General features: G+C 44.9%; 1 protein-coding gene across 1 annotated transcript in view; it reads right to left on the bottom strand.

Annotated features, from left to right (window-relative positions):
• CPNE8 (copine 8) overlaps positions 1–26,120 on the bottom strand; it is a 250,005-nt gene that overhangs the window by 89,182 nt on the left and 134,703 nt on the right. The window contains exons 12-13 of the mRNA XM_065399630.1: positions 12,564–12,617; positions 1,061–1,122 (exon numbers count right to left, since the gene is read on the bottom strand). Of these exons, the coding sequence (XP_065255702.1) occupies positions 1,061–1,122; positions 12,564–12,617 (116 nt within the window). The remainder of the gene's footprint in view (positions 1–1,060; positions 1,123–12,563; positions 12,618–26,120) is intronic.

Raw genomic sequence — 26,120 nt, 5'->3', positions numbered from 1 at the left:
GCAACAAGTTGGAGTGGGATTTCCTGCCATCTCTCTATCTAACAAGAGCTCTGTGGAGATGGAGCCCCAGTTTCTCCTGTTTGTTCACGCCATGCCAATCAGGACTTTGGGAGAAGGGCCAGCTTTCATTGCACTGTTATTAAACTTGTGGAGTGGGGTCTCCACATAGACAGCACCCACTTTTATATTTCTGCTTCTTCTGACTTTGCCAAGGTATTGGTAACAGGTTACACAGTGTCTAGTAAGACAGGGCATGGATTAAGGATAGGCAATTGAAATTCCATCCAGACAAGACAGGTTATGCCTTAGGCCTAAAAGACTGGGGGAAACAACTAAATGAGACAGTGTGAATTGGTTCTAATGTTGGGAGCGAGGGGAGGGAGGAGAAGGAATGTTTTGTAGTATCTTAAATTGCTCCTAACGCTCAATTGTTGTTAAGTGCATCTCATTATTTATTTGGCCTTTTTAATGTTGACCTCGCCATGGTTATCCATGCCTTTGTCACCTTGACATTGGACCACTGCAATGCATTTTACATAGGACTACACCTTCAATCCATTCTCAAATTAGTTAATAAGCAAGCTACTTCAATGGTCTAATTCCGGGATACCTAAAAGATTGCCTAAAACTCCAGGGTGAGGACCATGATCAGCAACTCTACTCTTCAGGCACAATGGAACTCGTGTGTGTCTGAGATAGCCCTTTCTGAGGGCCAGCCCCGAGGCTGTGGAATGAACTTCCACAGAAACTATGAACCATCACGAACCTTACCACCTTCTACTCCAAGTGGAAGGTACACTTATTCAGCATTGACTTCGTGAATACAAACACAGATATAAGCACATTTAATAAACAAAACAAAACCCTACCAAAACAAAACATAACTTTCTTATGTAGTTAGGTATTTCTTTTATCAATAAGGAAGTTTACTCCCTAAAATGAAAAAAGTAATGCAATTCTTATGGATATTTAGAACTATCACTTATCAAGAATGTAAACAGGTTATTAGTGAATTACAATGAAAACAGGAAAACAAGAAAAGTTTGCAGGGATCACTTACCCGCCTTTAATATAGTCGAGGAATGAAACTTCTGTTTCAATTAGGAAGGAAAGCAATGTTACCTGAAAGCAAGTAAAACAGAATCAGGCAAGAATGGTCATTCCTCAAATCAAATACAGTACAAGTAGAAAATTAATGGACAATATTTTCAAGGCTTATATTTATGGTATCATTTCCTACAATATTACGGAAGAAAGATAAGCAATTCATAAATCCCTTTTGGAAGGCATGGGACAAGCCTGGAAATCTAAAAAGAGTTTTAAATGACTTTGTATTATTCTAGACTAAGTGAAGGATGCAGGGAGGCGAGAGAAAATTTCAAGGAAACATTACTGCATGTGGGGTAGAAAACAAGTGTGGCGGGGGTCACTGCATGCTATAGAGGAATGTCAGATGCTAAGACTAGTTGATCCTTTATGTGAGCACTTCAACTTCATTTGAAGAGCTACATTAAATTATCTATATATGTTGCATGTCAGTCTTTTGAAAGAGTGATTTTTTTAAAGGCAATGTGCAAATTTCAATTTATATATGTTTTCATTGAACATTATCATTTTTATGGCCCTTCTGCCAATTATTAAATCATGTTGCTCCATTACCAGTCAATTTAAGTAATATTGTGAGTGATAAATTGTTTGTGCACAAAAGGTTTGTGACCAACAGACTACTTACTTCTTCCCTTGTACAAAGTAATTACAAATTTCCCATTTTTTTCATGATACTATAAGCATCACTATTTTAGGTGTTGTTTAAAGCTGTTCATGTTCTCATAAGCACTTGTGTTTAAAATGTAATTTTACCTCCCATATTAAAAATGGCCACCTAGTGTTGGTGTACACTAGATAAGATGGGTACTGTTTTCCCATAGCCTTTACAAGTGGCTGTGAGGCAGCCTGTAGTGAATAAATCCACCTCTTCTTAGTGCTTCTGGGGGTTTGGGAGAAGGAAAACTTGGAGAGGCACGGAAGCAAACTGTGGAGAGGCCACAGATGGAGTGCAAAACGGAAAATGTGAGTTGGAAGAGGATTGTGATAGAAACAGAAGGAGAGAGTGTGGAGGGCAGGGGGCTGAAGGAGCAAGGAGAGCAATACAGAGGCAGATTATCAGGATGGGATTGGCAGAGAGAATGGGGAGGGAGTCAGACAGGGAAGAAAATTACTACTGTTATTTTAATGGCTACCAAAAGCACACTAGGTCCCTCCCAGTACAGAGAAAATACAAAACCCTGTCCCATAAAATTACATTTTAACTTCAGACAGAGGGTAACAAGACAGCCTCATCTGATACAAAATCATGTTTGCATGCACAAACATACATCGGTGCACTTTTCAAATATGATTGCATGCATGCACGCACATGTCAGAATACTTAACATGCACAAAAGAAGACCATGTTCTGAAAGCCAGGATGATAACATACACATATAAAATAACTATACTTTTTCTTTTAGAGACTGTTCCCGAACAAAACTTCATTATCAGATTCTGAATATTTCTGTTTTTATCCTAGATTTAATGAAAGAGTGTTACTCACCTTGTGCAGTAACTGAGGTTCTTTGAGATGTGTCCCCCTGTGAGTGCTCCACTTTAGGTGTTGAGCACCCCGCGCTTGAAATCGGAGATTTTTGGTAGCAGTGCCTGGTTGGGTCGCACATGCACAGTCCCAGTCTTGCGCTGCCTCAGGCGGTTAACTGGCACTGTGCGACACGCTTCCCTCCGCTCCCTCCCTCCCCCGTTCCTTCTCTATTGCAGAGCATAGAGTGAAACTCCAAAGTAGAGGGGAGAAGGAAGGGTAGTGGAGCACCCACAGGGACACACATCTCGAAGAGCCTCAGTTACTGTACAAGGTGAATAACCCTCTCTTCTTCTTTGAGTGATGTCCCTCTGGGTGCTCCACTTTAGGTGACTTCAGAGCAGTGCCCTCCAAGGGAAAGGAGGGGCTTCGGAGTTGAAGTCGTGGCAGAGGATAATACAGGATGAGTCTGAATAATGCATCAGATGTTGCATGCTGTGTAAATGTATGGGCAGAGGCCCAGATTGCAGTTCTACATATGTCCGCGATGGGAACACTGTTCAGAAAAGCTATCAAAGTCAACATTGACCTGGTGGAATGTGCATGAATCCCCATAGGGGGCTGCAGGTTCTGTTGCTGGTAACACAGTTTGATGCATTTTGAAATCCATTTGGAGAGCCTCTGTTTGGAAATGGTGTCTCCTTTTGATCATTCCATGATTGAAACAAATAATTTTGGGGACCTGCAGAATTACCTTGTTCTATCTAGGTTAAAAGCCAGGGCCATGCGAACATCCAGGGTGTGGAGCGTGGATTCTCGTCTATCCTTATGTGGCTTAGGATAGAATGTTGGTAAGTAGATGGGCTGGTTGAGATGGAACGAAGAGGCGACCTTTAGGTAAAAACTTGGGATGTGGTCTGAGAGTGATTTTATCTTCGGAAAATACTGTCATGAGGTCCCCTAGCTCCTTCATTTGTCTTGCACATGTAATGGCAACTAGAAAGGCCACCTTCATTGACAGGTGGAGAAGTGGGCAAGTGGCTAATGGTTCGAACGGGTGTCTGGTGATGCCCTGGAGAACTAGGTTGAGGTCCCAAGGTGGAGTGGGAGTGAGGATTTCGGGGTAAATGTTGTTGAGGCCTTTCAGAAAACGTTTGGTGGTATTGTGACAGATTTTTGTTATTAATTTGCCTGAGGCATTAGGTGATTAGGCAGGATTGTTAGGGGAGGAGATGAAGGAGCAAGGATTTAAGTTTTAAAGCTTTATTATTAAAACAACAGCAGTGAGTGTTGGGGGCTTTTTACGTTACTTAGAGGAAGGAAAAAAGCGTTAGTGTCCATGCCCTAATCCACTTTTATACTTACACTTGCACAACCCACGGCTGGCCAAGCCTGGGTGTAACGTAAGAAGAAGAGGGGGAACGGTGGATGAGAGTTCTGTTTTGTGCACAGGCCGTTTAGGGTTTGCTGTTGATTTTTGACTTGCTTTTACTTTTGGGAGGGCTTTAAAGCTTTGAGTTTTTTGGGGGGGCGTTTTGTTTAGGGACCTTTGTTTTTTGTGCTTTTTGTACCAGTTTAAACCGGCTTTTTGTGGGTTTTTTAGCTTTTTTAAAACACACCGGCTTTAGGGACACAACGCAAATTTTTTTTTTTTGCTGGCCTTTATTGTTTTGCGAGTTTTGCAATTTTTTTGCAGTTTTGCCCAGCTGACCCCCCTTTTTTTACGGTTGGCTGGGGTTGGGTAAGATGCAGAAGTGGCTGCAGGTTTTTTGGCTGCATAGAGATTGTTTGAGCGCCGTGACCTTGGACTGGAGCCCGCATCTTATCTTTGGACTGAGCTGAGGCTTTGAGCTAACCCGATTTTTTTTTTTTTGGCCTTTTGCAACCTCCAAAGGAATTTTTTACTTTACACTTACACCTTTAACCCTTTTTGAAATGCCTTGAGATGCTTGCAACAGCGTTAGCAACATACAATGCTGATTTGCCTTTCCAGGGGACCCCCTGAGGGAAGGAGCCATTGGGTTGTGACATTTTCCCCCTTGACTCCGAATTAACATTTTGTTGTGAGGAGATTACAACAATAATATTGCGCTTAGGGATTATTGCTTGTTAAAAGGCTTTTTATTTTGCTTTAGGCCACCACATGAGGAACAGGGTTTGTTTTTATGCGGTTTAGGGGAGGTTTGGGGCCAACCACCAGGTATTTTGCTATGACCCTGCTTTGTCTATCTGGACTATACATTATTTTTAAGCACCTTTTTTTTAAGCCTTTTGCCACATTGTGGCTTGGGCCCCATTAGCAGCTTGAGCTAGGGAGAGCCGTTGGAGGTATTTTTTTTTTATAATTATGATTATTTAGATAGTTTTATGGACAGTTGGAAACCCGGATGGTCCAGGCAGGTGGCTGGTTTACAAGCGAGGCCCATGACGCCATGACCAGAAACCAAGGGAGAAACATATGTTTTGAGCTAATTGGCATGCACCCATTTTGATTTACCGGGTAGCTGAAGCTAATACACTACTGGGGAGATGCGATTTACAATGGAGTACGGACCCCACCCACTTAACGTTTAGGGTGTGAGCTGCCTTCCCCAATTTTTACAACATTACCTTGTTTTTAATTTGCCATTTTTGGATGTTGTTAATGACGATTTTTTTACACTTGGCCTTTTTAAAATTTAAAGTGGCCTTTACAGCTTTACGGGTTTTACCTAGCTGTTTTTTTTTAACCGGGCAAAGCTGAGGCTTTTTTGGTTGTGGCAAACAGTAAATGTGATGATTGGTAAACACAGTACTTACATTACATTTACATTTGTTTACTAGTGGGTTGCTAACACTTATTTTTTTTAAACATTTTTTGTTAGGAATTAATATATACACATTGCCCATTAAACAGTACTTTGGTTTTATTATTTAATTTATTTTATATACAGGATTTTAGTGAAATGTTTTTACTACAAGGCTTTGGAGCAGGCAAGGACAAGCACACCCACTTTGGAGGAGTTTACTTGCTACAACCTTTGGTGTTTAATAGCTTCCCTCCCTCCCCAGCCCACTGGTTTGCGGTTTGGGGTAGCCAGAAGGACTTCGTGTGCCATATGAGGAGTGGGCTAACTTTTTATATTTTTGTTTTTAAATCATTTATTTTTAATATGGTAGATTTATGGTATTTTAGGTTGTTTTTTTAGCTGGTATTAGCTTTTTTTGATTTTTTGAAAGACAAAATAAAATGTTTTTACCGCTTTGGGGGTGGCAGATTTTTATATATATATATATATACACATACACAACACACACACACACACACCCTTGCTGATTGCAGGCAAAACAGAGGAATTACCCCCATGTTTTTGTGTGTTTGTTTTATAGGCAGGCCAGGTTTTAATGGCTTTTACCTTTATTAGTTAGGTAATTTGCATTAATAGAGACGCTTTTTGGCTTGCTTTTGGATTTAAAGCCATTAGCAGCTTAGAGACGGTTTTAAAAGGGACACAATTAACTTTTACCAGAGTTTTGATTACTTTTAACTTTTGCTTTTAAAACACACAGTGATTTGAAAAAGAAAACACAACCTATTGTAGCTTTTTTTGGAGCCCTTATAGGATTTTAATTAAGTAGCATGGTATGTTTGCATTTTTTTTTTTTTTTTTACCCCTTTTACAATATACACTGCACATGTTTTGGGGAAAATGCACTTTTTTTTTTTTAACACCGCTTTCCTTTTACACAGCTGTACATAGATTACATTTTTTTATACATTTTATTCATTTTTTATACATTGGGGGCAGTTAAGTTTTAATAGAACCCCCTTATGTTTTTTTTTAGCATATTTGACAACTGAATGGTTTATAGTTAAACTTAAATGATTTTAATTAGATAGTTTTTTTGCCTGGATTATTTACACACATTTTTTTTGGAAAAGGGCCCATTTTTTCTTTAGAATGGGCTGCAAAGAAACCAAGAATTTTTTTTATAACATTTGTTTTAAACATTTTTACAAAGTTTAACTGCTTAATTTCCTTCAGCCTCTGCAGTTAACTTTTTACTATTTTTTTTTATTTGCTTGTTTTTTAAAATAACACCTTAATTAACTTAGATTTTACCATTTTAAGTACTGTTTTAGGGATTTAATTTTTTTATGTTTGCACTTACTTCTTTCCTTACTCCTGTCACTATGCCCTTAAGGCTTCCAACCTGTTTTTTAATTTTTTTAATTTGTTGCCTGCCTGGTTGTTTGGGCCCAATTTTGTTTTTTTGTTGTTGTTGAACCATTTTTTTTTTTTTTTTTTTTATGGACACAGGCTTTGTTTTACTACCAATTTAACAAGGAGGGTGGGCTTTTTAACCAGTCCCCACCCCTTCTGGGGTTTTTTTGTAATTACCCCACGGGGTGCTCTCCTCATAGTTGGGGGTACTGTACATACGACCTTCTCCCCCTTTACCCACTGGACTTTTTTTGGTTTTAATGAGGGCAGGTATAGTGGTGCCACAAGATTCTACCCAAAACTGAGGATCCTCATAAAGGGAGAGATTAAATTTTTAACAAGAGTTACCCGAATTTTTTCGTGAGACTCACCGCCTGGACCAAACGCACGACCAATTGACATTTGAACCGTTACATTTTTTTTTATGGCGAGCACACTGCTGTTGCGGCATATGCGGAGCACGAATGGTTAAATTTTTGACAAGTTTTTGAAGGACCGGTACTTGCTTAGCCAGTGCTTCCAGGCGGGTACATTTCGCTTTTTTTGCCTGGAAGTTTTGTTTTAAGGCCTGCAACTTGTTTTGGGCATAAGCTTGGGTTGCCGCCTGGTTAGTAATTTGCACTTTTAGTTGCTTAATTTTTACAGCTGTCGGGTACACACCTCTTCCCTTTTTTTAAAAAACTTTTTTTTAAGCTTCCTCAGCTTTTCCAAAACACACCGGCTTTAGGGATGCGACGCGAAATTGTTGTTCTCCTCCTCGCTGGTCTTCACCGTCTCACCAGTTTTGCAATTCCCTGCAGTCCTGCCCAGCTGACCCCCCTTTTCCTATGGTTGGCTGGGGTTGGGTAAGATGCAGATGTGGCTGCAGGTTTTTTGGCTGCACAGAGTCTGTTCAAGCGCCGTGACCTTGGACTGGAGCCCGTGTCTTATCTTCGGACTGAGCTGAGGCGTTGAGTTAACCCGTTCTCTGCTTTCTTCCTCCCCCTTTGGCCTTTTGCAACCTGCAAAGGAATTTTTTACTTTACACTTACACCTTCAACCCTCCCCGAAATGCCTTGCAATGCTTGCATCAGAGTTAGCAACATAAATGCTGATTTGCCTCCCCAGGTGACCCCCTGAGGGAGGGGGCCATTGGAATATGACAGTAGTGTGCACAAAAATTGATGTGCCATCAATCTTATGGTGGAAAGTTGCTATGGCTGAGAGATTTACCCTGACTGAGCTAATAGAGAGCTCTGATCTCCTAAATTCAACCAGGTAATCCAGAATCAAAGGTAAGGGTGCAGATACTGATGTTGTCTGCATCGTGTGACACCAGGAATCAAAACGTCTCCATTTGTTTAAGTGTGTGTGGTGGGTAGTCAGTCTGTGACTATTTAATAAAATGTTCTGTACTTCTTTGGAGCATGTCATTTCAGGTCCCTGGAGCCATGGAGCAATCATGCTTTGAGGCAGAGTGTCTCCAAGTTCAGGAGCAGGATTCGTCCTGGTTCCTGGGACAGGAGACAAGGTAGGAGGGAAAGGGTGAGAGGTCTGCATGCTGACATTCTGAGAATGTAGGGGAACCATGTTTGATGAGGCCATTTGGGGGCTATCAGTATTACTGTGGCTTTGTCCTCTTTGATCTTGTGAAGCATGTCTCTTATTAGGGGAATGTGGGGGAAGGCATATAGAAGGGGAGTGTCCCATTTGATAAGAAAGGCGTCTCCCAAGGAGTGAAGGCCCATTCCGTCCCTGGAGCAAAACAGTGGGCATTTGGTATTGTGCTCTGTTGTGAAGAGGTCTACTGTGGGGAATCTCCACTGTTTGAATATGTTGTGGAGAAACCTGGTGTCGAGTTCCCACTTGTGCTCCTGAGAAAAGTTCCTGCTGAGTGTCTCTGCTGTAGTGTTTTGATATCTGGGCAGGGAGGCTGTTACAATGTGGACGTTGTGCAGGATGCACCAGTGCCAGTCACATGGCCTCTGCACACAGGGAGTGTGAGCGTGCAACCCCTTGTTTGTTTACGTGGAACAGGGGTCGGCAACGTTCGGCACACGGCTCGCCAGGGTAAGCACCCTAGCGGGCCAGGCCAGTTTATTTACCTGCTGACGCGGCAGGTTCGGCCGATCGCGGCCCCCACTCGCCATGGTTCGCCGTCCCGGGCCAATGGGGGCAGCGGGAAGCCGCGGCCAGCACATCCCTCGGCCCGCGCCGCTTCCCGCCGCCCCCATTGACCCGGGACGGCGAACCGCGGCGAGTGGGGGCCGCGATCGGCCGAACCTGCTGCGTCAGCAGGTAAATAAACTGGCCCGGCCCGCTAGGGTGCTTACCCTGGCGAGCCGTGTGCCGAACGTTGCCAACCCCTGACGTAGAACATGCATGCTAAATGGTCTGTGAGAATTTGTATGGTTTTGTTTCTGATCATGGGTAGGAAATCTGCACATACATTGTGAATGGCTCTTAGTTCTAGTAGATTTATGTGAAGTCGGGCTTCTGTTGGGGACCAATGGCCCTGAGCAGAGTGCAAGTTCAGATGTGCTCCCCAACCTATGAGGGACGCATCCATCGTAATAGTCAATGTGGGGGGGGTTGGGTGAAAGGCACTCCTAGGCATACGTTATGTGGTTGTGTCCACCAGGATAGCGAGTCTTTTACTTTGCTTCGCATCGTGAGGCATTTGTTTATACTGTGCCTTCGTGGGGAATAAGTTGTGCGGAGCCAAACTTGTACAGTTCGCATCTGTAACCCCCCCGTGTTGCAGGAACATAATATTTCTTGTTGGACCTTTCTAGGTTGGAACGATTGTTGTAGGGGCCTGCCAGATGTGTTTGACGAGTTCCATGATTGCATCATTCATGGGTAAAGTGATTTTAGATGATGCTGATGTTTGCAGGATGTCAACAAGCTTATGTCATGTCTCCTGCACTTCCCACAGTGAGATGTCAAGGGAATCTGCAACTCTCTTATAGAGATCCTGGAAATGTATAAAGTCATTCCCCACGTTGGGAGGAGGGGGCATGATGGTGTCGTCTGGGAACGATGAAAAAAAATGGGTTGTTGCTTTGACCTCCTGGTCAGAGATTTCTTCCTGTTCTCCCGTCATCTCATCAGGGGGCTCAGATGGTCCTGATACTGACGGCACAGGTGACTGCCGTGTACCCTCCCTGTGTGGGCTAGGAGGTTTGAGGTGGTGAGGGGGATATGCCAACCAGGGGGCCCAATACTGCCACTGTGGAGGGAAGGGAATAGGTGCCATCCATGGGTGCCCATACTACTGCTGTTCTTTGGCCCCTGTATAGTACCCCTTTTGTGGTAGGGCCGGTTTGATTGTTTTGCAGGCGGGGGAAGAATGATGCGAGGAATATGTCTCTTCCTCGTCCTCCTCATTGCTCAAAAATGGGGGAGCAGTAGTCGGTGTAGTGGTGGGACGGCTCAGTACTGAGAGTGCTGTTGTAATCTCGGTGCCAAGAATGGGAGAGTCAGGTGTTGAGGACACCCCGAGGTCTCTGGGAAGTAAGAATTGTTGTGGTGTCGACAGCCTTGGTGCCATTGATGTGGTAACAGTGGTTACTGGCTGCTGTGGAGCTGTTGTCTCTATGGGTGCAACTGTCAATTGCGCAATGCTGACAGGAGGTGGCAGCATAGGCCGCAGTTGTTTTCATGTGCCCAGTGCCGAGTGTCAGGACAGCTCTGCTGTTGCAGAGGCATGGGGTTTCAGTTTCCCCTGGGTGCCTGCATTGGAGCTAGTTCTCTTGGAGTCTTTAGCTCTCGCGGTATCCACGGTACCAGAGGTTCCCGCTATCTCGGCTGTGGAGCCTGTAAGTACCAACGAGGTCTCTCGGTTTGGGGAACGCTATTTCTTGGTCAGTTCCTGAGTCGGTGAGGACAGCATACGCTTCTTAGCCACCTTTTTATCTGGGTGGTCTGTCACGTGAGTCACAGACAAAGAAGAGCCTGTCAGAGGCTGCAGTCGGTGAACTGTGTCTCAGGGGTGTGTGTGTTTCTGGTTCAGATGCTGTCCGGAGAGACTTCTCCATGAACAGTAGTTTAAGCTGCAAGTCTCTGGCTTTCCTGGTCTGAGCTGTCAGTTTATGACAATGAGGGCACTTTTGAGGCACGTGTCCGACACTGGGATCAATAGCCTACAGGTGAGGCTACAGGTGAGGCAGTGTTTAAAGCCTGGAGAACCGGTCATGCCCCTGAGGGGAGAACCAGGAGTAACGATTCAATGAAAACCTATTTCTATTCAGGAAACAAATAAGGGTGGGTTTTGTTTTTTTTTTTAAAATAACGGGGATAAGGAAACGAAAGGAGTTAACTATCTATAACAAAACTAGAACTAACTGGGGTATACTATGCTAACTAAGCTCTGAGGAGCTGCTGAATGCTCCGACTCGTAGCCAAGGGCGGTAGAGAAGGAACTGAGGGGTAGTTGGTCGCACAGCACCAGTTAGCCACCTGAGGCAGCACGAGACGGGGACTGTGCATATGCGACCCAACCAGGCACTGCTACCACAAATCTCTTTTACAAGCGCAGGGGCGCTCAACACCTAAAGCGGAGCACTCACAGGGACATCATGCCAACACACTAATGCAGTATACTACTACTTTGTTCTAACATATTAAAATCTACCACTGGCAATATACTAACATGTAAGAAAATCACTCACTCCTTCAATAAAATCTTACCATCAAATTACCATATAAATAAAGTCCTGTGGCACCTTATAGACTAACACACGTATTGGAGCATGAGCTTTCGTGGGTGAATACCCACTTCTTCGGATTCATGGGAGAAGTGGGTATTCACCCACGAAAGCTCATGCTCCAATATGTCTGTTAGTCTATAAGGTGCCACAGGATTCTTTGCTGCTTTTACAGATCCAGACTAACACGGCTACCCCTTTGATACATATAAATAAAGTGTCTTCTATTCTGGATCTTTTTCCATAAGTTTATGGAAAAGACAATGGCACTTGCCCCATTTTTGAACAGAAAAATACATAAAGGAATAATCATTTTCCACTTCAAGGCTGCAATCCTGCATATGGAAGTCCCACTGACTTCAGTCAGACTGCTCACATGAGTAAAATTAAGCATATATGTTTTAGCAGAACCAGCCCTCATCTGTATTTAGTCTGACTTTCTGAAATACAAATTCTTGTAGATTTAGATTTATTCTGGTCTTGTATTAAATTATGTTTTGATTCTCCTGGATGCCAGAATATTAAAATCAGCACTGCAGTTATTACAGTGGATCAAACTAATATAACTGAGAATAAAAAGGCTCTTGCATTTTTACCAAATACTTCACATTATTACTGGCTGTTAGTACCTCAATGATTAAAAAACATTAGCACTCTTGCAAATTACAGTCAGAGCATTTCTTAAATCTAATTCTGCCAAAAATTAAGAGACTAAAGAATAAATACTTTCGTAAGCACTAAGGACACAATCTATCATCCTTTATTTGTTCATGTCTCTGTATGCTATCCGAATAACTAAGAAAAACATTTTAATGCATTCTAAAAGTCAACATGTATTCCAGATAAAAATCAACACTGCCTCCAGCAATTCTAAACTCACAGGGAACCCAAAATTATGTTTTGGATAAAGCTTTCACGAGACACTCATTTAATCACAGAAAAGAGGGGAAAGTAGAAAAACTGAGTTATAATAAATACTTTACTCTTCCATTCTTTAAAGTATTTCTTTAACACTGTCAAATTAGTTTGAAGACACTTTATTTCAAGAAGTCAGAGGGAAAAGGAAAGCATCAGTTAATATAAAAAGTATCTACTTACTGTTCCAGAATTAATATACTTTTTCTTTTTTCCTTTTTTCTTTGGATTTATTACCTAGAAGGGCAGATAAATATTACAGATGCATCATTCATTATGCAGTTGACATAGTGAAAATTCTTAAGATCCTCTTAAGGTACAAAGTAGTATTCTTTAGGTATATGACACATTAATAGTTACACTTATGAACTGATATTCAGGAAGTCTTATCAGATACTTCACAATGACTTACAACAGGTCACTTGCAGTTGGTAAGAGAAGACTACACTGTTGCTGTTGAACAGAGCCAGAAGAGCTTGCACATACTGTAACAAGATTTTTGACAAAAAATAGAAAAAAACCCTGCATTGTTTTGTGAATTTTTACTTCCATTTCTTGCCCAACTCTAGTACCCAGCATATTACTACAGTTTCAGTTTACCTTTTACATAAAGGGGACCTGCAAAGTCCAAATTTCCCACTCGTAGAAGGAATTTGCTTCTGCAAAAAGATGCAATTGTAATTCATGCTCCCTCAATGAATTGTACATGCAAATCTTAGTATTTTCAAGTTTACCTAATTATGAATGCCGAAGGACAGACATGTGACTACTAAAACTTGATGCCCACAGTGATTTGTACTCACAGAAAATGTGGGCATGAACTGTTTGCCTAAGCAGATAAGTTAGCCTTTAGCCCAGTTGAAAATTTACAGGGTTACTCCCTCGTTGCTACGGTAAGAACATGAAGGCATCCTAGAAGCATTTTTTAAGATTCTATTTTTCAGGCTTGAGCACCATGATTTACACTTTTGCAAAATCTTTTGAAGTTTTACAATGTGAATTTTCATAAGAGAAAAAAAAAATCTATTGATTGAAACTTGAGAAATTCAGATACATTAGAAAATGCTCTGTAACAAAGTAATACATGCAGTAATAGCCTTACTTCCAGAGTTCTTTTGATCTCACCCAGTCAGCTCACTCAGAAAAGCTACTGCTCATTTGTTAGGTGAATCTAGTGTTCAAGTAAGTGATAGCTTAATAGTACTGGTAGAACCAGTCACAGTAAAATGAGGAAGTATGTATACTATTCTACACACTTCTAAAAATGACTGTCAATTGGAGGACTATTAATAAGTCAAACTGTTGTCTTTCATGGATGTGAGCAAATGCCCAACAGGGACTTGCAACCTTCAAAGAATGGGTAAACTGGTTTGGTTAAAATAAGAATTAACACAAAATTATCACCCATGCATTAAAATAAACCAAGCGAATTTGTTTGCTTGAATAAAAATTTCAGGATTTGGCATAGTCTTTCCCTTGGTTTTATATAACAGAACCACCAAACTAGATCACAATATTTGTATAATGTGGCATAAAGCATAGGGCAGTAGTCCCCAACGTGGTGCCTGCAAGCGCCATGCCGCCCACCGGGGCATCTATGTGTGCCCACGTACTGGCCGGCGGACGAGTATCCGCCGAAATGCCGCCGACAAGCAGCGTCATCCAGAGGCGTCGCCGGCATTTTGGTGGCAACGCCTCTGGATGACGCTGCTTGTCGGCGGCATTTTGGCGGCGATGCCTATTGATGTTGCCGCTTCTCGGCAACATTTCGGCGGGTGCTTGTCCGCCGGCCACGGTGGCTCGTCGTCTGGTGCCCGCCAGACGAAAAAGGCTGGGGACCACTGGCATAGATATATGCTGCAGTTATAGTTTGACATGTAGGAAACCAGAAGCAAATACCATCTATAAACTACATATTTAAAAAACTACATTTTAAAACAACATTAAGGTTGCAAAGTCAAGCACTCTAAGGTAGGAAATGCCAGAATTAAAGTTGCCTGTGTAAGCAATATGATACAGTCTTTACATTAATTTAGATCACATACAGTAACTAGATACTATATCATAATGCTCATTCAGCACTCAGGATGGATGGTACCTACAGAATGATCTGCTATTCAATAGTTCTTCTTATCCTCATAATTCAATGTGTGGGCCATGCCTTATTTACTGCACTCCATTCAACCCTGCTCCAAAATCATAGGTGTTAACTTCCTCAATGGGCTTTTCTTTGGCACTCATCACAAATCTCTGAGTGCCTCCAAAATGTTAATGTTTTTATCTTCACAAGACCCTTGCTATGTAAGGTAGTATTATCATTCACATTTTACAGATGGGGAACTGACACAGAGACACATGAATGTCAAAAGTGTACAGTAATTTTGGGCACCCAATTTGAGATACCTTTGGTCTGATTTTTCATAGCATTTATAGTACTGTTTGTTCAGTGCACAGATCTGAGTGACTTCAGTCGCAGCTGAGAATTTCCACTTATGCAAATCATGCCCCAGGTCTCACATTCCCCTACCCCACTATTCTCTTTGGGATGGGAGTGGAGAGGACTGGGGCAATGTCACAGTCTCCTGGCTCATCAACTCCAGGTCCAGCTCCTAGGTCTGTCCTTAGGGGTGGGCCCTATGGACGACTGCCCAGGGTGCTGTGGTCGGGGGCACTCTGCAGAGTGTTGCAAACTTGCAGAGGAGACACAGGGGCTAAACAGCTGATCACGGCAGTCAGGAGGTACTGGGAGGGAGGGGGAGGAGCTGATTGACAGTGCCCACCAGTGGGCAGGAGGGCTGAGGGGGAGGAGCTGATCCACAGGGCTGCCGGTGGGTGCTGAGCACCCACTGTTTTTTTTTTTCTGTGGGGGTCACAGAGGAGCAGCATTCAAGAAGGAAAGCAAGCAGCAATGCCAGCTGCTCTTTGCATCCAGGTCAGCTGCCCCACATGGGCACAGGAGGGGAGTGCAGGGCTTAGGGGAGAAGGGGGCACAGGAGGGCTTAGGGGAGAAGGGGCACAGGAGGACAGTACAGGGGTTAGGGGGTGCAGAAGGTGGTTGAGAAGAAAGGGGCACAGTGCAAGAATTGGGGCTCAGGAAGGGAGTGCAGGGATTAGAGGAGAAGGGGCACAATGCAAGGATTGGGGCGCAGGGAGTGCAGGGATTAGAGGAGAAGGGGCACAAGAGTGGTTAGGGGAGAAGGGGTTATTCATTATTATTGTTATTGTGTATTTTACAAATATTTTCAGACATACGTCTCAGATTAAATGCCTGAAATCACACACTATTTTATCAGTGACTATCATCTCTCAGCTTCTCTGCACTGAATCCATCACCCCCTCTGTCTGCCTGGGGTCTCTCCCCAAATATTTGATTCTGAAACCCTTACGGTGCAACGAGTCCTTACTCATACACTTAATCCCACTGAACTCATGAAGGATGCAGGATCTGTTCCCAGCTCCTGCTGTAGCTCAACAGCTCAGAGTTCGGAACAGCACTATATCTGTGTTGATTTGTCTGTAAACATTTTAATGTTTTGCTGCTGCCAGGAAGAATAAAGAACGATTCTATGTTCTACCATACAGTTTTTGTATCCTGAAGTAAAATCACCTATGCCAGACTCCGGTTGGCTATATATAGCACATGTTGTGAGAGATAAAGCATGTTTTCTTGCTGATTCTGAGACAGACACTGCAGATGTATAATGTTGTTAAAGCCCGAATGTATGGGTTTGTACAGGAGGAATTTGCCTACAAATCACTTCCTAATAAAGATAATTTCTTCAGAATAAGCAGTGGAATCAACTTTTGCAATATTGACTAACCTAATCAAATTATCATTTTTCTAGACTGTTTATTAGCAGACAATGTATGTCCAAGTCCAAAATTTATACCCCTTATGCTGTAGTTTTTGCACTTTATATATATTTTTATTATTACTTTTTATTTTTTAGCTAACGCAGAAGTTGCTAAGTGGTTGTTAAATTCTACACTTCTATAGTGTGTATGTGTATATATATATCATACACACACACATATATACACACACACACACACCTCTACCCCGATATAACGCTGTCCTCGGGAGCCAAAAAATCTTACCGCGTTATAGGTGAAACCGCATTATATCGAATTTGCTTTGATCCGCCGGAGCGCGCAGCAGGCCCCCCCCGGAGCGCTGCTTTACCGCGTTATATCCGAATTCATGTTATATCGGGTCACACTAGATCAGGGTAGAGGTGTACTATACTATACTATACTGGAGAAGCAAACACTGTGTTCTGTATTCTTTTTGACTGGCTATTGTGAATATGTTTTTTAAGACTTAATCCTCTTGCAACTCCAATTCCACAGCTGTGGATAGTGGAAATTCCTGTAGTAGATGATGCAGTGTCCATCCTTCTTTACTGGAATGTGTGAAAGAGTGTATTTATGTTTTAGATTACTTACCTCCTACTTTAAAAAAAAATACAAATACAAAAACAAAACGGGTCAAACAAGTCTTTATCTTGTTTGTTTGTTTGAAAATATTAACTCTGCAATAACAGACCAGCACGAAGGAAAGCAAATCTATAAATGATCCTTTCTCACGGCATTCTATTAAACTAGCCGGATAGAGCAGACATAAAAGACAAGCTCGAAGAAGCAGCATCTTTTACAATGTACAGAAAGATCTGTTGTTCTGTATAGTGTTTTGAAGTTGAATTCCTCCCCTCCCCCCCATCATGTGATGTGACAGTACGACAAATTTCTTGTAATTTAGCGGTTCTCTGTTTTTTTGCCTTCAGAACTTGATGCCCTGAAAACAGTGGCTGCTGGCCGGGCACCGAGCTCTGAAGGCAGTGCTGCCACCAGCAGCAGCATAAAGTAAGGTGGTAATACATCATATACCATTTCACCCTTACTTCTCAGCTGCTGCTGGCAGTGGCAATGCCTTCAGAGCTCAGAGCCCAGCCAACAGCTGCCACTCTCCGGACGCCCAGCCAGTGCTTAATTTTTGTTGGGGCTGAGCTCTGGCACCTCTTTCAATAAAAATTAAGCACTGGGGAGAGGCAGCGGGGTTCTGGGGTGGTGGGGAGTCCATGGGGGCCACGGGCAATGGGGGGTGCCACACCAACAGGGACACCAAAATACAAGTTCGTCCACAGTGCTATTTTCCCTAAGGCTGACCCTGCTAGCTCCTTACCCTTCTGCATCCCTGGCAAGCTATTTCCTCCTCCTTCTCCATATTACCTGTTCAGCACTGGGAGCACTGAGAGCACAGGAGAAGTTTCTTGCTCTCAGTTCCCGTGACTGGTACCAGAGCAGCTCCTAGCTTCTGGGAGGGGCAAGTGCAAGGAAAGTCATGCTCAGTGCCTATAGCCTTGGAACGGTGCATGCTCAGTCACTCTGTGAGAATGGCACTTATGCAGAATTTGGCCAGCACACAGGAGCAGCATGATGGTGAAGCATGCTCAGTACAGGAGGAATATTTAGCAAACTAAGCCATCAAACTTTTACAAGTTTTACTGAGCATCTGTGAACTGAGATTTTCAGAGGTTCATAACTTGGCCAAAGTTGGATGGCTTCTCATGGGGATGCCAATAGGCACATCCCTGGCATTGGGGTGATCCATCCCGCTGCCAAATTTCAAATCACTTTTTCAAATCTAGAGTGTCTCAATTAAATTTTGTTAATAGGAATTTTGTTAATAGGAACAAAACAATGTATTTTTCCCTCACCTCGTTCTGAGAAATGGCTAAACCATTTTTGCAGAATATTTTCCAAATAAATTCAACATGAGGCAGACACCCAGTATGAATAATTTCAGCCCAAAGTTAAAGTTTGGCAAAGTTGTACACAACTGAAAAGAGTGTTGTAATGGAAAGTAGCCCCTATAATAAAAATCTTGCCAGCCACATAAAAAACCCACTACCAACCAAAAAACACTTCCCCTTTGAATGTCTGCTCAAAGCCATCTGTATAGCTAAGTCAGTTTCACTATGAACACACTGGAAGTGGAAGCAAAGACATTTTATCAGTGATATTTATCAACTAATCTCCCAGACAACTATGAAAGAGGAATCCATATGGCTTACTGCCAAGTTTTACTATACACTACCCACAGATGTTTTGTGAATGACGAGGAATTAAAATATTCATATTTGAAATCCTGGTAGAGCTATTAAAATGTACATTGTATAAAGCCAATGTTCTACTATATTCTTTGTGCAATATAGGACCACTGTGATATAAAAGACAAGGGAATGCATGCTGGTTAAAATTTTATTCATTTCCCCCCCTCAATTTTCAGATATGCTTGCAATTAAAACACAATTTGCTTAACCATTGAGAGCCGCCAACCCTGACTGTCCTAGAAAACTACATGAACTCTTGGCTGTGGTTTAAAATGAAGAATGAAGACCACTGACAGAACAAGGAGCAATGGTCTCAAGTTGCAGTGGGGGAGGTTTAGGTTGGATATTAGGAAACACTATTTCACTAGGAGGGTGGTGAAGCACTGGAATGGGTTACCTAAGGAGGTGGTGGAATCTTCATCTTAGAGGTTTTTAAGGTCAGGCTTGACAAAGCCCTGGCTGGGATGATTTAGTTGGTGTTGGTCCTGCTTTGAGCAGAGGATTGGATTAGATGACCTCCTGAGGTCTCTTCCAACCCTAATATTCTATGATTCTAAGGGGGGGGGGAAATCCACTGAGGTAGGGATATAATACTACTAACACAAAATTCACAATATGGGGGCCCATTCAAACTCTCAAAATTCTCTTTTCAGCTAGTAGGTTCAAAACAGTGACAAGAGAACCCAGCTCCACAATTTTTATCTTGCTGTGCTCATCATTGTGGTACCCCAGTGTATCTGTTTGGCAAGGTGTTGGTTATAATTGCTAAGTAGACTATTTAAAGAATCAGGTAAAGATTATTCTCCCCTTCATAGAGTATATAGGTTATAAAGTTCCTTTAAATTGCCAAGAAAATTCTCCTGGCACAGGAAAAAGGTAGGAGTTGTGCCAGACCCAGAAGAGGATATCTCAATATTGCTACAAAGATTCTGGCTTTTATCACAGCTCAATGGAGGCTGCTGTAAATTAGAGTTAAGGGGCTGCTCTGGCCCAAATCTGGGCAACACAAAGGTGGCTTAAAAGCTACCCTGACCCCATCCTGATGGACTTTATTTTAAGGGACATTTAGGGAAACACCATTTCTTTACCTGATTCTTTAAATAGTCTACTCACCTAACAGTGAATCTGGCTTAGTCAGGAAGGGCAGGTGAGAGCTACAAGAGACCAGGGGACTAGAGGAAGTCCCTGAAGAAAGACAGTAACAGCCAGTAAGGAGACTGGAACAGGTCTCTGGGGAATACTGCAGAGGCCCTCTCTGGGAAAATGAAAGACTTGACTATGAGACTGTATACGTTTGGGACATGGGAGAAGCTGAAGGCAGGAAAGCAGCAAAAGGGGTTTGCTGGCTGGTGTCCCCAAGCCAGAGCTGAAGGCAAGAAGAGCAGCAGAGGGAGTTGCCTGTTAGCTCTAAGCCGGATAGCCAGAGCCAAGGGCCAGAGAGGACTAAAGGCAGGGGAGCAACAGAGGAGCTTAAGAACATAAGAATAGCTATACTTGATCAGACCAATGGTCCATCTAACACAGTTTTCTGTCTTCCCACGGTGGCTGGTGCCAGATGCTTCAGAGGGAGTTAACAGAACGGGGAAATTTATTGAGTGATCCATCTCATCATCCAATCTAAGCTTCTAGCAGTCACAGATTTAGGGACACCCAGAGCAGGAGGTTGCACTCCTGACCATCCTGACTACTAGCTACTGATGGACCTATACTCCATGAACTTATCTAATTATTTTTTGAACCCAGTTATGCTTTTGACCTTCACAACATGCCCTAGCAACAAGTTACACAGGCTGATTGTGCATTGTGTAAAGAAATACTTCCTTTTGTTTGTTTTAAACATACTGTCTATTAATTTCACTGAGTCCCCCTTGGTTCTTGTGTTATGTGAAAGGGTAAATAACACTTCCCTATTCACTTTCTCCACACCATTCATGATTTTATAGACCTCTACCATAATCCCCCTTTAGTCATCTCTTTTCTAAACTGAACAGTCCCAGTCTTTTTAATCTCTCCTCATATGGAAGCTGGTCTATGCCCCTAATAATTTTTGTTGTCCTTCTCTGTACTTTTTCCAATTCTAATATATGGCTTTTGAGACGGGGTGACCAGAACTGCATGAAGTATGCCAGGTGTGGGTGTACCCTGGATTTATGTAGCAGCATAATATTTTCTGTCTTATTAGCTGTCCCTTTCCTAATGGTTTCTAACATACTGTTGGCTTTGTTATTGTACTGCTGCTTCACATAGAGCAGATGTTTTCAGAGAACTATTCACAATGATTCCAAGATCTCTTTATTGAGTGGTAATAGCTAATTTAGACACCATCACTTTGTATGTATAGTTGGGATTATGTTTTTGAATGTGCTTTGCTTACCTGCTGATGTCTCCAGGCCTGGAGAGATGGACCCTGAGGAACTGTGAGAGGGACAGGGGGAGTGAGGGATGATCCCCTGGCAAGGATGCTCACAGCAGAGAGGCTGTGGAGGTTTCCACTGTGAAGAGCAGGGTTGCATTCAAGTTGGAAGGGCTGAGGTGGCTGTCCTACTTCAAGGAGAGGAGAGGGCTGCGCTAGAGAGCTGCAGCATGGTGAGGAACACCAGGGCTGTATGTTGCATGCACTATTGGGACTATGGTGGGGAATTCTGGACTATGGTTGTGGGACTTTTGTTATGATTTATGTGCACAGAACTGTTGTAATAAATTAACCCCACAAGGGCTATTTGCCCTCACAAAGACTCTTCGGATTATTTCCCGTAAAACTGAAGTAGGAAAACTGAGCCAGATTCACTTGTCATGCGGTGGCCTGCCGCAAGAGGGTGCTCCTGGCAGGACTGCCCTAGACACCTTATTGAAGGGGGCGGTCACGCTAAAATTTAACCTAATAGGCTATGCGATCGGGGGGTAGTGATGCCAAATACAAGTGAAAGACAGAATGGATGGGGACAGGTGCTCCTACCTGACGGTGTGGACTCTGTTTAAAGAATCCTAGCTGCCATTTGACCTTCCTCCTGCAGTGTTTAAAGACAGAACTGATCAGACTCAACTGGGAGTCTTTGTTTCTTCTCAGTGATCACTATAGCTGAAATCACTGATAGGTTGCTTTAGCTGGACAAGCCTTAGACCTGGTGTGGGGACAGTACTGCAGTCAAAGGTAATGCAGAGGAAGCAGCACTGGTTCCCCTCTACCCAGTGAAATTACTAAAAGCCGAAATCAGTAAGTACTGGGGGCTAAGTGGTGGACCCTCAGAACACTGCACTGCAGCTAAAGGAAGTGGCAAGCAAAGGCAGCAGCAATGTTAGCAAGCAGAGGCAGCAACAGTGATCAGTACCAGCAGAGATCAGCTGCAGAGGTATCACTCAACCAATCCTCCTTCCCAGGAGCAGGAATTAAACCCACCTGACTGCATCCCTGGATTTTGAGATGTTGGTGACTATGGACAACCAAGAGTGGGTGCAGCAGAGAGCAAAGGGCATAGCATGTTAAAGGGACATTCATCTGTCAGACTTTCACACCGCAAGATGGGAAACTGAGGCAAAGAATTACTATCCAAGATAGCGTGAGGTGGACGTTTACTTATTGTTTGTATACTTATGAATCACTGTTGTGGTGTTTTGGCAAATCAATGCTGCGTTCCCTCTCCTTTTAATAGAAGTTTTCTTTTGTTATATACCGTGATAGGGTCAGGCCAGATGGCTACAGGAGAGTGATAGAAGGCAGATATATTAGCCCCAGGTTAAGCAGGTCCCTTTTCCCTGGGTAAGGTAATGGGGCAGTTCCGGAACATCAGCAACTTGCTGGAACCAATTAAGGCAGACAGGTTAATTAGGACACCTGGAGCCAATTAAGAAGCTGCTAGAATCAAGACAGACAGGCTAATCAGGGCACCTGGTTTAAAAAGGACCTCACTTCAGTCAGTGACGGGTGCACAAGGAGCTGAGAGTGAGAGGGCGTGCTGCTGGAGGACTGAGGAGTACAAATGCTACCTGACCAATAGCCCCAGTGTGGTGGTGCACGTGGACAGGAGGAGTGTTACGTGATCCTGTACCTGTGACCTGGAGCTTCCCTTGACCAGCCAGTCGTCGAGGTAGGGAAAGATCTGGACCTCCCCCCTCCCCCACCCCGACACCTGAGGTAGGCTGCTACCACAGACATACACTTTGTGAAGACTCTGGGAGCCATGGATAGGCCAAACGGGAGCACAGTGCCCAGTGAAGCAGAGGAAACACATGTGGTCCTCGAATATATGAATGTGGAAGTATGCGTCCTGTAGATCGAGGGCGGCATACCAGTCTCTGGGATCCAGGGAGGGGATGATGGAGGCCAGAGAGATCATGCGAAACTTGAACTTTACCATGTACTGGTTCAGGCCTCGCTGGTCCAGGATGGGCCTGAGCCCCTCTTTGGCCTTCGGGATAAGAAAATAGCAGGAGTAGTACCCCTTGCATCTGAACTCCGCTGGCACCACTTCCACCGCTCCTAAGACAAGGAGCCGCCTCACCTCCTGCTCGAGTAAGCTCTCGTGAGAGGGGTCCCTGAAGAGGGACGGGGATGGAGGGTGGGTGGGTGGGGTAGAAAGAAACTGGAGGGTATAGCCCTGGGAGACAGTGTTGAGGACCCATCAGTCTGAGATCAGCCATGACCACTCTGGGAGGAAAGTACATAAGCGGTTGGAGAAGGGAAGGTCGGGTGGATCCCTGGTATGAACTGGTAAGTCGTCCCTGGGCATCCCATCAAAACTGGCGCTTACCCACCTGCTTGCCCTTAGAGGGCCCAGGCTGGGGCACAGGCCAGGATTGCCTTTGCAGGTGCTTTTTATAGTCCCTTAATTTTTTATAAGGGGGCTCATATCTGGAGTGGGTGGCCTGACTGGGAGCCTGCTGCGGTTTGAATTTGGTCCTGGCTGGGGCCGGGACATAGAGGCCGAGGGTCTTTAATGTCGTGCGGGAGTCCTTCAGACCGTGTAACTTCACATCTTTTTGTTCTGCAAACAGGGCCTTGCCATCGAACAGAAGGTCCTGTAAAGAGTCCTGTGCCTCGCTGGACAATCCAGACAGCAGGAGCCATGATGCTCTCCTCACGGACACCACAGAGGCCATAGATCTTGCAGCCGTATCTGCAGCATCCAAGGCTGCCTGAAGGGCCGCCCTGGCGACAGCCGTGCCTTCCTCAACCGGAGCCTCGAACTCCTTCTTATCACGCTCCTGGAGGGAGTCTGCAAATTTGGGCATTGAGCCTCACAAATTGAAGGCATATCTACCCAGCAGGGCTTGGTGGTTCGCCACCCTCAGTTGGAAGCTCGAAGACGAATAAACCTTTCTACCGAATAGATCTAGTCTCCTCGAGTCCTTATTTTTAGGAGTAGGAGCGGGTTGACCTTGATGCTTCCTATGGTTGACCAACTTGACCACTAGAGAGTTGGGGATGGGGTGGGTATACAGGAATTCATGCCCCTTGGCGGGCACGAAATACTTCTGTTCTGCCCTCTTAGAGATGGGGGGGGGGCAAGAAAGCCGGGGTTTGCCACAGGGCGTTCGAGATCTTTGCCACCCCTTCATGGAGTGGGAGAGACACCTGGCTGGTGCTGAAGCCAAGAGAACATTGAAGAGGGAGTCTGAGGGTTCCTCCACCTCCTCAGCTCGTAGGTTGAGGCTTGATGCCACCCTTTTCAACAGTTCCTGGTGGGCTTTCGTGTCCTCCTAGAAGACGGGCAGAGGAGGGGCCATGATTGCCTCATCAGGGAAGGATGACGATGGGCATGCCGCAGGTCCACTACCTGGTCCCCTTCTGAGTGTAGGACTGGGGATGAGTGCTCCACTGACTCTTTTCTGGGAGGCTGAGAGCGGGAGGCTGATGGTCTCTCTGAGGCTCCGGGCGTCGGGGCCCACGGGGCCCATTGGTACCATGGTGCTGGCCAGGGAGCCCGGTGCGACTGCACCTGCTGTGGCACCATCAGAGCGGGCTGTCCCGCCTGGCCCACTGACTGTCAACTTTGAAGGGAGGCCAGGCTGGCATACCATCGACCGCTATCCCTGGACGGGGACAAGTGGCAGTGGCGGGAGCAGTGCTGAACACGAGACCGTGATCCTGGCATGGAGGAACAGGAGTACCGTCTACAGTGGCTGCTCCACGAATGGCTCCGACGGGCGGATCTGCGATGGTAGGGTGCCGGCAATCGACACTTGGGGCTGTGGGAACAATGCCGTGGCAGGGACCTTGAACAAGACAAAGAGTGGAAATGGCGTCTGCGGTAAGAAGAGGCCCTGAGATATAAACCCTTATCAGAGGCCCAATATGGGGCCTGAGGCCTGAACTAAAGTAATGGTCAAGACTTTGCTAACATAAAGCAAAGTTAAGCTGTGAGCCAGAGGCAGGCCCTGCTCACAGAAGCTGGCAAGGAAAGGGCTGATGCTGCAAGAAAATACATACCTAAAAGGTACGGAACACTAGATATCAGAACGCTCCAATACTTGCACATTCCACACAGATAACAAGGAACAGGCCGACCCATCCCAATGACAGGGCCAAAAGGGTAATATGATGGATAGAGTTGTTTTGTTCAAACCAACATGTACAAGGTGAGAGGCGGCACCTTACTACGTAAAGGGGTTGTACCTTGCTGCATAGAGGGGTTGCACCTCAATAAGTCAGGAGTGATGTGTAACTTGTTTGTACCTGTGTATAAGAGTGTATCCATGGGGTGGTGTCTTTGTCCGGCCGAGGGGGCAGTGGAAAGTCCCGCCACTGACTGAGCCGGGTCCATTGCCAAGAGGCACTTTCTCGTAGTATGCCCAGTAGACTAAGTAATCTACGGGGAACTGCAACTGTGTCCGAGGTCGCAATAAACCTGGTCGACGTGACTTTGCATCTTACTAGACTCTGTGGTCAATGGGGGTTCTTTTCGGGTCTGCTGTGTCAGCTATCTGCGCAGAGCTGGGGCAGCACACAGAGGGAACACACGCACGCAGCCGAGTGATATCAACATAGGAGAAAGCAGAGCACCACACCGGTAGCATCTGACAACAGCGCCGACATACGTACCGCGAGGGGCTACAATAGCTTCTCAGAGATAATGACCTCCAGTGCCGTCTGTCCTGGTCTTGGCGGGGCATGCTCTCATCGTGAGGTCTTCGTTCCCTCGAGGCGAAGCAGTGCCTGGAACCCCTACTGGTCGGTATTCAGCCAGACAACCTGGTGGGGGTTGACAGGGACCAGCGCAGGCTGCGCACGGGGCAGTCACTGAGCGGAGAATGGCATCGGGAACCTTCCCTTGACCGTAAGCGGTACCGTCCAGGCGGCAACTGTGGGGGTCCGAGTGGCAGCTTGCCTCTGGACCGGGGAGCCATTGACAGTGGTGCTACCAGTACCGGTAGAGACATAATGTCTCGAGCTGCCTGCAGGGCCTCCGGCATGGAGGGCACCCAAATGTGGCCACTGGCGTCCGAGGAGGTCGGCTCGGAGTGGGCTGAGCTACTCCGCTCAACTTGAGTCGGAGGCCGCGAGGCCGATGGGGACCGAGAGCTACCCAACATGGGTCTAGTCTCTCTCCCAGCCTTGTTCTGGTGCCTTGGCGGAGAAGCCATCTTCTTCACCTTTTTAGAGTGTCCTGGGACGGAGAGCGGTGCCAAC

This window comes from Emys orbicularis, chromosome 1, assembly GCF_028017835.1.
Source record: "Emys orbicularis isolate rEmyOrb1 chromosome 1, rEmyOrb1.hap1, whole genome shotgun sequence".
NCBI lineage: Eukaryota > Metazoa > Chordata > Testudines > Emydidae > Emys > Emys orbicularis.
This window is presented reverse-complemented; position numbering and strand designations above follow the sequence as displayed.